The sequence below is a fragment of the Mesoplodon densirostris genome, chromosome 6 (genome assembly GCF_025265405.1).
Source record: "Mesoplodon densirostris isolate mMesDen1 chromosome 6, mMesDen1 primary haplotype, whole genome shotgun sequence".
Classification (NCBI taxonomy): Eukaryota; Metazoa; Chordata; class Mammalia; order Artiodactyla; family Ziphiidae; genus Mesoplodon; species Mesoplodon densirostris.
This window is the reverse complement of record NC_082666.1, coordinates 949,723-960,865: the sequence shown is the minus strand read 5'-3', so window position 1 is coordinate 960,865 and position 11,143 is coordinate 949,723. Positions and strand designations below refer to the sequence as shown.

Here is an 11,143-nt window from a genome sequence, read left to right as displayed (position 1 = left end):
GCTTCCTCTCGGCGTCAACGCTCATTAGCATTCGCGGCGGCCATTGGCCGAGGCTGACCCATCTCCTCTCCGATTGGCTGAGAGGCCGGCAGCCCGGTTTGATTTTCGAGCGGAGGGGTCGGGGCCTCGCGCGCTCCCGCCGTGCCGGGAGGGACCGGGGGCGCGCGGAGGACCCCGGCTATTAGAAGGCTGGGTCCCCCAACTCTGCCTCCCTCCCGACCTCGCGGGTGGGGGAGGGACCCCTGAGCGGCGCCCTTATACTTCCCAACCCCCACCACACCAGCCCTCCCGCCGCGGTTCCGCCTTTGCCGGGTTTGGCCGCCCAACCCACCTCTCCGAAGGGCGGGGCCAGGCGCCCTGCAGAAAAGCTGTCCCCAGGTGGCCTCCCGGGATAACGATGGGGAGCACAGCCCTCCAGACACCCACCTTCCCCCTCTAGCTCCCCTGGGCGCTCTACGCTGAGGGTCCCCCGGCGCAACCCTGGGGCTCCTTTCTCTTGCGCCAGGCGGGCCCCAAGAGGATTGTGGGCTCCAGCCAGCTGGGCGCTTCCCCTCACAGAGGCCTCTCTGTCCCCACTGCTGCTAGCTTCTCCTCTGGCCCCTGGGGATAGCCTGGCCTTTCCTGTCGGCTGCAGGACAAAGCCACGTTTCCCGTGTCCCCAGATTCCCGTCTGCTCGCAAGATCCTCTGCTCTGGCCCCTTACTCTGGCTGGTCACTTCCTCCAGCTGCTCCTAGGGCTCTCATGGCCACCTCAGGCCAGCTAGGCAGCCATGTGTACCGCCGCCACCACTGCCCCTGCTTCATTTCCAGCCAGAATGTGGTCACTCCGTCTGGTCAGTCTGGGAGGGGACAGGGCTTAGCCTGCAGTCCAGCTCTGGGAGGCCATGTCAGGACCAACCGGTGGAAGCCCTCCCCCAAACCCGGGAAGTACCCAAGATGCTGTCTGCCTGGGACCCCTGCCCTCACCACAGCCTGTCCTCAGACCCTGCCCTGCTCCCTCCCCACCCCTGACAGTTTTCTACATGCAGCTGGCACCTTGCCACTGAACACTGCACGTGTGTTATCTGCTGCTTTAGAAGCACACTGTCCACCTTCAGGGGTAAAACAGCAGAGTCGCCAAACACCTCCAGACAGGCTGCTGGCACAGGGCTCGGCTCCACCCTCTGGCTGGCCTGCCTACCTGGGTCTCTGTGTCCTTGGGCCCCAGGCACTGGTCTGTGTCTCAGGCTGTAAGGGCAGCTGCCCTGGCCGGGGAGTGTCCTGGGTCCATTTCTCCCCTGGGGTTACCCCTCAAATTGAGGACTCTTTTGTGGTAAGGAATCTGGGGGTTACCTAGAAAGCTGTGAGCCTGGAGTCACCCCATGGAGACTGGTCCGTCCCTGCCTTCCCAAAGTGGCAGGACCAGCCAAAGGCCCAGCGGGCGTTCAAGCCATTTGTCCTACAGTTCATCTCCCCGCTCCTTCTCTGCTTCCAGCAACACCCACCCCCCACCCCACTCCCCTATCCTTAGGGTACCGGCATTCCCTCACCTCTGGGCCTTTGCACTTGGTGGCTTTCCTACCAGGAACACCCTTCCTGTTGGCTCCCGGCTGAGCCCTGTGCTCTTTGGAACAGGGCCTGGTCCACAGTGGTGCTCAGTGGAAACCATCCTGGAGGTCGCAGCAGAAGGAGCATCTGTGTGTGGGATGCCCGGCCAGGGCGAGGCCTGTGCGAGGGGGAGGCCTGGGGACCGCTGTGCGGGGGTCAGTGTGGGCGTGGAGGCCTGGGGACCACTGTGCGGGGGTCAGTGTGGGCGTGGAGGCCTGGGAACCGCTGTGCGGGGGTCAGTGTGGGCGTGGAGGCCTGGGGACCGCTGTGCGGGGGTCAGTGTGGGCGTGGAGGCCTGGGGACCGCTGTGCGGGGGTCAGTGTGGGCGTGGAGGCCTGGGGACCGCTGTGCGGGGGTCAGTGTGGGCGTGGAGGCCTGGGGACCGCTGTGTGGGGGTCAGTGTGGAGGCCGGCGGCCAGCGGGCGGTGCTGCGGCCTCTCAGGGCCGCGGGACCGGCGGGACCCAGGCGAGGCCAGGGCCCTTGTGAGCCTGCGCCCACTGTGTTGAGGAAGCAGAGGCCTCTCAGGGCATCCAGGGCTGTGGGGAAGGTGGTCCCCGCTGGCCCTTGGTCTGTGGGCTTTCCATGGCCCCGGGCTAGGCACTGGAGGAAGGCATGGAAGCAAATGGAATCAGTGCCAGCTCTGGGCGTGGGACTAAGACGTGGCCCCTGTGTCCTTCTTACCCTGGAGTCTGATCATTTCCTCCTTCCAAGCTGCTTTCCAGCCTGGCCCACTTTCCCAGCGGCAGCTTTCAGATTTGCTGTCACCTGGGGTGGTTTCCCAGAGCCCCAGGCAAGGCAGGTCCTCTGCGGCCCTTAAACTTTTTGAGGTAACCACCTCAGTTGTACCTTTCACTGTGCCAGCCTGGAGCTCCTTGGAGTGGGCAGGGGCCCTAGGCCCCTCTGTCCCCACCCAGCACGGGGTGTGGGAGGAGGGACGGGAACCTGCCTCCAGTCCGGAGTGAACGCCAGGACTCTCTGGCCTCCACTCCCACAGTGACAACCAGGAAGCCTTGTTGGCCTTGGGGTCCTGCTCCCCCGAACCTTTTGGACTAGGCCCTAGGACAAAGGAAAGGTGGCTTCACGGCCACAAGCGTGCCCTCGGCAGAGGTCCGGGAAGTTGTCGCCCCCCTCTGCCTCCTTGCTACTCCCGCATGTCTGCACCCCGGCTGCCCAGGTGGGTCAGCTCCCGTGCTCGTGGCCCTGCAGGTGCTTCTGGCTCCGCAGTCCCGATCGTCCCCGTCCTGCTGATCTCAGTTTCACCCGTGCCTTGAGGTGGGATTTCAGGGTTACCCTGACTGAGATGGACCCCTGCCTCCCAGGGCACATGTGCAGGGGCAGTAAGAGCTGGGTGGCCTCTGGCCTGGGGTGTGGAGCCTGCTCTGCCCCCTGCTTCCCTGCCCTCCACGTCCAGCTCCAGCATCTGCCCCGGGCCGCCCTTCACTGCCACAGACTACAGGGGCAGACCATCCACTCACTCAGCACGTGCTCCCGAACCGTTGTGTGGCCCAGTCACTGTGCTAGGCTTGGGGTCCAACACGTTCGTCCCGTTAACAAACACTGACTGAGTGTCCACTGTGTGCTGGGCGTGGACCTAAAGTGATGCTGAATCAGACAGCATCCAGCTCTCATGGGGTTTACTTCTCATGGGGAAGCCAGGCCGGGAGAATGTAGAAAGGCACGAAGGAACAGAAAAGGATGGGAAGGTCTCTCCAGCTGTGACTTGTGAGGAGAGATCTGGCAAAGTGGGGCAGCAAGTCATGTGACTTTCTGAGGAAGAGCCATTCAGGTGCAAAGGCCCTGAGGCAGGCTGACTTCTTTCAGGTCCAGGAGAAGGTACAGTGGGCCCCCAGGAGGCTGTGAAGCACCACCTACTAACCCAGAAAGGGTAGTGGAAGGGGTGGGGCTCTATGGACAGAACCTGCCTGCCGGCAGAGGCAACCGCCTTAACAGAGGTTCCCTGGGACAGGCTGGGGGAGATCTTACTTTTCATTTTGGGTCCTAAAGCACCATTTGAACTTGTTTTAACCATGGGCATGTATTACTTTCAGACTTAATAAAACTAGTTTCTGAAAGAAAGTTTTGTCTTCAAGTGGCTGAAGCTACTCTTTCATATTTTTCACAAGGGAGTTTGTAAACAGCAAGATGTTTAAAACCAGATAGTTAAGTAACAAGGCGGGGCGAGGGGCAGCTCCTGCGCGGTTCCGGTCACATGGCAAGGGGAAGGACGGGGGATGTGAAGAAGGGAGCCCCCAAGGAGACAGGGTGGCCTTCTGGGGGGCCTTGGTGACATCCAGACACCCGGCCCTGCTGGTGATCTGGCTCTGTCCTCCCCAGCCCAGCCGTGAGTCGGCTGGCCTCTTCACTGAGCCCCGGACTGTTGTCCCCGGCGCCAGGCGTCTTGGTAAATGCAAACAGGTCCACGGGCAGGGACAGACCCTAGCTTCTCCCTCGGGTGCCCCGCCCCCCAGGGCTGTGGGCAGGTTGGTGAATTAGAACTGAAGTCAGTCCTCCTGCGCCTGAGTGGGCAGGGGCGGGGCTCGGCGCGGCCTCCGGGGCCGAAGAGAGGCGGGGCGGATAGGGGGCGGGACCGGGGCGGGATCGGGACCGAAAAGAGGCGGGGCGGGCGGGGGTCCGCGACCCGGCCGGGCTGGGCCTGGGCGGGGTCAAGGCGGGGCGCCCCGGGCCCGCCCAGCTGGGGTCCGTACCGCCCGCCGAGTCCCGTGACGCTAGTCCGAGAGCGCGGGTCACGAGTGCCAGCGCGGCCGACGGTGGCGGCGGCGGCGACATGGCCTCGGAGCTGGACGTGCGCGCCCGGCTGCAGCGCGCCGGCCAGGAGCACCTCCTGCGCTTCTGCGCCGAGCTGGCGCCGGGGCCGCGTGCCGCGCTGCTGGCCCAACTGGAGCCCCTGGAGCCCGAGGCGCTGCGCGAGCACTGCCGGCGCGCGGCCGCCGCCTGCGCGCGCCCCACGGGCCCCGCGCCTGACCTGGCCGCGCGCCTGCGGCCCCTGCCTCCCGAGCGCGTAGGCAGCGCGAGCGGGGTCGCCCCCCAGACGCGGCGGCTCTGGGAGGAGGAAGGTAGGCGGGGCGGGGGTCCAAGCGGCGGGCGCCACCGGCCTCCGGAAGGCGGCCTCGCCCACAGAGCGGGGCGACAGGGGAGGGGGTACTTGGAGTTCAGTTTGCCTTCTTCGTGAAATCGACGCTCTCACACGCACCAGCTCGGGGCTGGGGTTTGGAGCCCCCGAACGCTGCCATGCTGGCAGCCGCCCCTAGGCCGCACTCCCTGGGGAGAGTGCTTTGTGCTGGGCACGCCTGGATGGCCAGCTGCCCAGCCCACGTATTGACAACAGGGGACCCCTTAGACACTTGCACACGCTCCTTTTCACACCAGCGCCGGCGCAGCTGCGCTCTTTGCCTCTTGGCCTGGAGGTGAGGCAGTCGCTCCTCCAGGGGAGCCTGCCCAAGGCCCCTGCTGGACAACTCCGGCCAGGCCCACCCGGTGTTTCCTCTGAAGGACCTAGATTGGGAATGAACCCAGGAGGATATCGTCAGTACCTCGGCGGGGTCGGGGCAAGGTTAGGTTTGGGTGAGGCCCAGGCCCAAATGAGAATGTTATCTGGATAGTTCTGTTCTGCGGCTATCAGACGTCTCGCCATCCCAGGCACAAGTTTGGTTTGCTCTAAAGTGAAAGGGTGGTTGTGTGACGGGTTCCAGGCATCCCCTCATGGCGCCCCATGCCCCCAGGTTTCCACCAGATCGCCCTGAACAAGGTGGCCGTGCTGCTGCTGGCTGGTGGGCAGGGCACTCGCCTGGGCGTGACCTACCCCAAGGGCATGTATCAGGTGGGGCTGCCCAGCCAGAAGACCCTGTATCAGCTGCAGGCAGAACGGATTCGGCGGGTGGAGCAGCTGGCTGGCGAGCGCTATGGGACCCGCTGCACCGTGCCCTGGTGTGCCCTCCTGCGTTACCTTGGCCCCAGAGTGATCCGCCCCGTGTAGCCCTAGTCGTGCTCCACACCAAGACTTGAACCCCAACCCCAGCACAGCCCCGGACAGAGCCCAGCACCCACCCGGGCGGAGGCCTGACCGCTGCCCTAAGGCTGCACCCTGATGGCAGCCCATCTACCGGAGGGGCCAGGCCCTCCGAAAGCCTGGCTCAGGCTTGCCTCCCCTTGCAGGTACATCATGACCAGTGAGTTCACTCTGGGGCCCACAGCCAAGTTCTTCAAGGAGCATGACTTCTTTCACTTGGACCCCAACAACGTGGTCATGTTTGAACAGCGCATGCTGCCTGCCGTGACCTTCGATGGGAGGGCCATCCTGGAGCAGAAGGACAAGGTTGCCATGGCGCCAGGTACACCCCATCCCGGAGGCAGGGAGGGTCCGCCTGGCCTGGAATGTGGAGCTAGCTAGGGGTCAGGAGGCCTGGGGCAGAGGCCAAAATACGCTGCCCAGAGGCCGCATGGTCCTGACCTAGTGGCCTTCCCTCTCTGGGCCTTGATTCCCATCTGTCACGTGGAACAGCCACAGGGCTACTTGGATGGCGACAGAGAGCGGCCTCAGGCACAAGGTCCAGCCCCGGGGGGCCTCGCCTGCCTCTAGCGCGCCCTCAACTAGCTGGCCGAGGCCGGCAGGAGCCCTTCCAAGACCCTTTGCTTTCTCCCTCTGCAGATGGCAACGGGGGCCTGTACTGCGCGCTGGCGGACCACCAGGTCTTAGAGGACATGGAGCGGCGCGGAGTAGAGTTTGTGCACGTGTACTGTGTGGACAACATCCTGGTGCGACTGGCCGACCCGGTCTTCATCGGCTTCTGCGTGCTGCGGGGTGCCGACTGTGGAGCCAAGGTGAGCCTGCCGCCCCCTCGCGTCGCCCTCGCCTCTCTTTTCGGCCCGCCCTCCACGCCCCGCCCTCCACGCCCCGCCCTCCTCCCAGCCCCGGGCCCCGCCCCTTCCTCCCCGCACGCTGGGCCCCGCCCTAGTCAGCCCTCCCCGCCCCGTCCGGTCTTGGCCGCAGGTGGTGGAAAAGGCGTCCCCCGAGGAGCCGGTGGGCGTGGTGTGCCAGGTAGACGGCGTCCCGCAGGTGGTGGAGTACAGCGAGATCAGCCCGGAGACGGCCCGCCTGCGTGCGCCCGGAGGGGGCCTGCTCTACAACGCGGGCAACATCTGCAACCACTTCTTCACGCGAGACTTCCTCCAGACGGTCACCAGGTGTGCCGGGCGGCCAGCTGGGCCACAGGGACTGGGGGCAGACCTGAGCTGGGTGGGGCTGTGGGGTGCAGTACGGAAAGGGTCTTGCGCTCAAGCAAGCTGGAGGCAGCAGAGCGCTCCAGTATCTGGTACAAGGAGGCTCTGTGGCCGAGTGGGCGTGGCCCTGCTCCAAGGTGGGGCGGTGGGGGCCGTTGCCCTCAGGCACCACGTACACCCCGTGGCTTGCCAGTCGCCACTGGGCTTGGGCAGGGATGTGGCCGATGGTGCCCAGCTCTCAGGCCGGGGAGCATGAGGATGCCTGGCCCTCCAGAGATAGGGCTCGGCCCCCACCGCCCTGTGCCTGCTGTGTCCATCTGTGCACCTGCCCAGGCTGGCCGGGCATGGGGGAGGTGGGCTGGGGCTCCAAGATGTCCCGTCTGGACTGTGTCTTTCCTCCCCTTGGCCTCCTGTCCCCTAGGGAGTTCGAGCCCTTGCTGAAGCCACACGTGGCTGTGAAGAAGGTCCCCTACGTGGACGAAGAGGGGAATCCAGTAAAGCCACTCGAGCCCAACGGGATAAAGATGGAGAAGTTCGTGTTTGATGTGCTCCCGTTTGCCAAGTTAGTGGAGAAGTCATTCGTTTTTTCCTCCTTCCCTTCCCTGACTTGGTGGTGGTTCTGAGGCCCAGCCAGGCAGGGAAGTGGAGGCTGGGGGCTTCACAGTGGGAGTGCCCTTTCGCTGGGGGTCGCAGGCGGGTCTCAGGGCAAGAACGCCAGAGGAAGCAGCCCCTGGGGTGGGAGCATAGGGAGCGTCCGGGGCAGTTGGAGCCCTTGGGGTTGTGGACTTTGGGGGACACCCATGTTCTCTCCTGAGCCCTCCATCTGCCCCTGGCCGGGAGCTAGGAAGCTGTTTCCAGGCGAGGTTGCTGGGGACTCCCAGGGTATGTGGCCCTCACCCTGGGGTCCCAGGTTCTGGGGGTGGGGTTCGTGGGAAGGGGAGGGAAGGGAGGACTGAGGGCAGCTCCGGGATCTCAGAAACAAAGACTCCCGCGGTGCCTGCGGGGCCCTCCCCAGCCTGCTGCCTGCAGGCCAGACCCCCCACGTAGTCCTTGTCACCCGGCCTGGCCTTCACCTGCCCAGGACCAGGGCGTCTGGGCTGGGAGGTTGGTCCCCAGCTGTCGTCCCTGCCACCCCAGGAACTTCGTGGCCTTCCAAGTGCTGCGGGGGGAGGAGTTCTCCCCTCTAAAGAACGCTGACTCGGCTGAGAGAGACAATCCCTCCACGGCGCGGCGGGCCCTGCTCGCTCAGCACCACCGGTGGGCCCTGCAGGCGGGAGCCCACTTCCTGGACGCACACGGGGCCCGGCTCCCCGAGCAGCCCAGGTGAGCGTGGGCTGCAGGGTGCGACCCGAAGGACAGGATGTCAGGGTGTCGTGGCCCAAGCCCCAGCCCCAGGGCCCTGCTGGCTGTGCTGTGGTCTGAGCTGGGGTGGGCGCTTCTGCCCCAGCGCCACACCGAAGGCAGGTGGCTGTGTGCCCGGCCCTCAAGCTCTGCTTAGAGCCGCAGGGGACATGGGGGTCACACCTTCCCTGCTCATCAGAAGCTCTGAAGCCAAGACCCAGGCGTGACATCCAGAAAGCGGCAGGCAGGTCATTTTTCAGGGTGCGGAAAGAATAAGACCTTAGGTGTCTCCTTCTGTGATTGTCAACGGCCGCCCCGAGTCTGGTTGCCCGGGCTCTGTGTGAGATGGCTGTGAGGGGCGAGGAGGGTTTTCCAGCCCAAGTCAGAGCCTGCTGCTCGGGTGGGGTCAGTGCCCGGGCCCAGCTGTCCGCGAGGAGGGCGGCGGGTGTGATGGACAGCCCAGCCGGGCGGGGACTGGGCCAGCCAGTGTGGTGGGTGGTGCAGGGGAAGGCCCCGGGGTATGCACCCCTGAGCAGATGCTGACAAGTGCACCCCCCAGCCCACCCGGCAGTGGAGAGCCTCCGGCCATCTGCGAGATCTCGCCCTTGGTGTCATACTCCGGAGAGGTGAGAGCCGCCAGGCCCATCTGGGGCTCTTCTGGGGTCGGGCTTGTGTGGTCGGAGGACGGGGGCGAGGTGGGAGCTTGGTGGGAAGTCACAGCTCTACCTTAGTCGACTAGCGGGGTAAACGGCCCTTAGTTGCAGAGGACTTTCCGAGACGTGGGCCGTGGTGAGGTGTCGAGAGGCTTCGGGGGGTCAGGGAGGACAAGCCAGCTTCATCGGAGCCTGGGGTTTGGGCCAGTGGGAACCTCGCTGGGGCAGGAGACCTGGATCTCCTTTCTCTGGAGAGTTCTGGCCTGCACTGTAGGAGGGCTTGCCCTGACCTGAGGTCTCAGGACATCCAAGCCTTGTTCCTAGAAGCCTCTCTACCCTGCCCGTTGCTGACTCCAGGCTGACTCGGCAGCTCACCCGGAGCCCAGGGGCTGGATACCTGTTCATCATGACCTGCTTGTTTCCAGGGACTGGAGGTGTACCTGCGAGGCCGGGAGTTCGGGTCCCCGCTCATCCTGGACGTGGACATGGCCAGGACACTGCAGGCCTGACTCCCTCCTAGACCTGCCAGCCCCAGGGTCCCCGAGGCTGAGGAAGCAGCCCTGGCCTGGGGTCCTAGGAGGAAAGCAGGCTGCTCTGAGTTTCTGACTGCAGAACGTGGACCACAGAAGTAAGCATGCTGGTTCACTCCACGAGGGTGGGAACTGTCCCGCCACCCGTTCCCCTGGACCCAAGTGACCCCAGGCCTGCTGTGGGCCCACTCGGCCTCTCCGGCTTTGCTCCTGCTGTGGGGTCCGGACCGCAGGCAGAGGGACTCAGGACCTTGCGCAGTGGGGCTCAGAGGAGGCTGATGGGGGGCCCGAGGGAGTGTGGCATCATCGGCTGAGAGCCACACCGGCCTGTCTGAGCTGAGACCTGATGGGACAGGACGGGGCAGGACGGCATGGTGGCTCCCCGGCCCCAGGCAAAGCCGCACGGTGAGAAGCAGCAGCAACCGCCCCGCGCTTTTCTGCAGAGATGAGGACAGTGTCGTCCCCTCACAGGGTGACGGGTTTGAAGCGGCTGCCCCTCCCTCCCTGGCAGCTGAACCTGGGGGCCGCCGCCCAGCCCCCTTCCCCGCCCGGCTGAGACTGACAGCAGGTCGGGATGGCTCTCCGGAAGCTTGGCCTGCACGCCTGGCACTGAGTTCTCTCGAGTTCCGCCCGAGGCCTCAGCCCCCAGGAACCAGTGGGACCGATGTCGATGCTGGGGGCTCCTGTGGCGGCTGATTAGTCTGGAGTTGAACCAGGAGGGGAGCGCCGTCCCCGCCCAGCCTGCCGGTGGCTTCTGACGGATCCTGGAGCTCACGCTCCGCCCCTGCTCTCTGGGGCTGTGGCCCCCTTGCCGCACCCCCGCAGCGTGGCCGAGGCAGGGAGAAACCAGCTGGCTCTGGTCTCTTGCCCCTGGCGTGGCTGCTCTAGGTCCCAGTGCCCACTTTCCCACCTGGAGAGCAACACAGCGGCACCTGCCTCTTTCTGCTGATGTGAAGAGCATCATAAAATGCAGCCTGCTGCTCAGCCGAGGCCGCCTGCCCCCTTGCCGCTCCACAGTCCATGTGCAGCCACGCTTTCCCCTGGGAAGGATGCTGCCTGGCGGTGGGTTCAGAGGCGGTGATCCCTCTAACGACTTGGAGTGGACGGTGGCTGCGTCCACGCCTCCCGACCTGGGTGTGATGGCGGGGTCAGGGCCACACCCAAGGCCCACAGGACGACTTTGCATCCATCCAGGCTCTGCCACGCTTTTCAAGTCTCAGAATCGAACCTTGTGCCTTAGTTTCCTTCTCCCCACTGCTCCACAGGCGAGCAGAGGGCCTGGGTCAGAGGAGGGTCGCCAAGGTGGAGGCCGAGGTTGAGGCTTCCGCCGCGGCCCAGGGGCTCCTGACTGCCACACCGGGACACCCGGCAACCCTTTTTCTACACAAGTAGAGTTAGTTGGGTAAACTGTTGAAGCAGCTCACTTTTGAAAAACCTTTTTATTTTTACATGAATTTTCACACATAGCACAGAGGGGTCCGGGGTACCCTGCACCAAGTTTCCTGAAATGTTTGCATCTTCCGTGATGCTAGGAGATTGTGACCAGGAGACCCTGCTTGTGCTGAGCCCTTTCTCACAGGTGAGGCTCCCTGTGCCCGCTTTGCACTCGGGGGCAGCACGGTCGGTGGGTCCCTTCGCCACAAGGGCCTCCCTCCTGCTCCCCTGAGGGCCACACACCCCCACCATCTCTAACCCAGACGGCCGCTAGTGAAGCAATTGAGTTGAAAGACCGCAGACTCTCGATTTTCCACAGAATGTGGGGATTTCCAATAAACACGAGGTGCTGTGATGCA

General features: G+C 64.7%; 1 protein-coding gene across 1 annotated transcript; it reads left to right on the top strand.

Annotated features, from left to right (window-relative positions):
* The first annotated feature begins 4,330 nt into the window (after positions 1-4,330).
* On the top strand, positions 4,331-11,143 carry UAP1L1 (UDP-N-acetylglucosamine pyrophosphorylase 1 like 1). The gene is made up of 9 exons (XM_060101256.1): positions 4,331-4,662; positions 5,329-5,533; positions 5,762-5,937; positions 6,255-6,427; positions 6,597-6,790; positions 7,248-7,388; positions 7,964-8,149; positions 8,727-8,793; positions 9,246-11,143. The coding sequence occupies exons 1-9, from the start codon at positions 4,374-4,376 to the stop codon at positions 9,327-9,329; spliced, it is 1,515 nt and encodes a 504-aa protein (XP_059957239.1). The 5' UTR covers positions 4,331-4,373; the 3' UTR covers positions 9,330-11,143.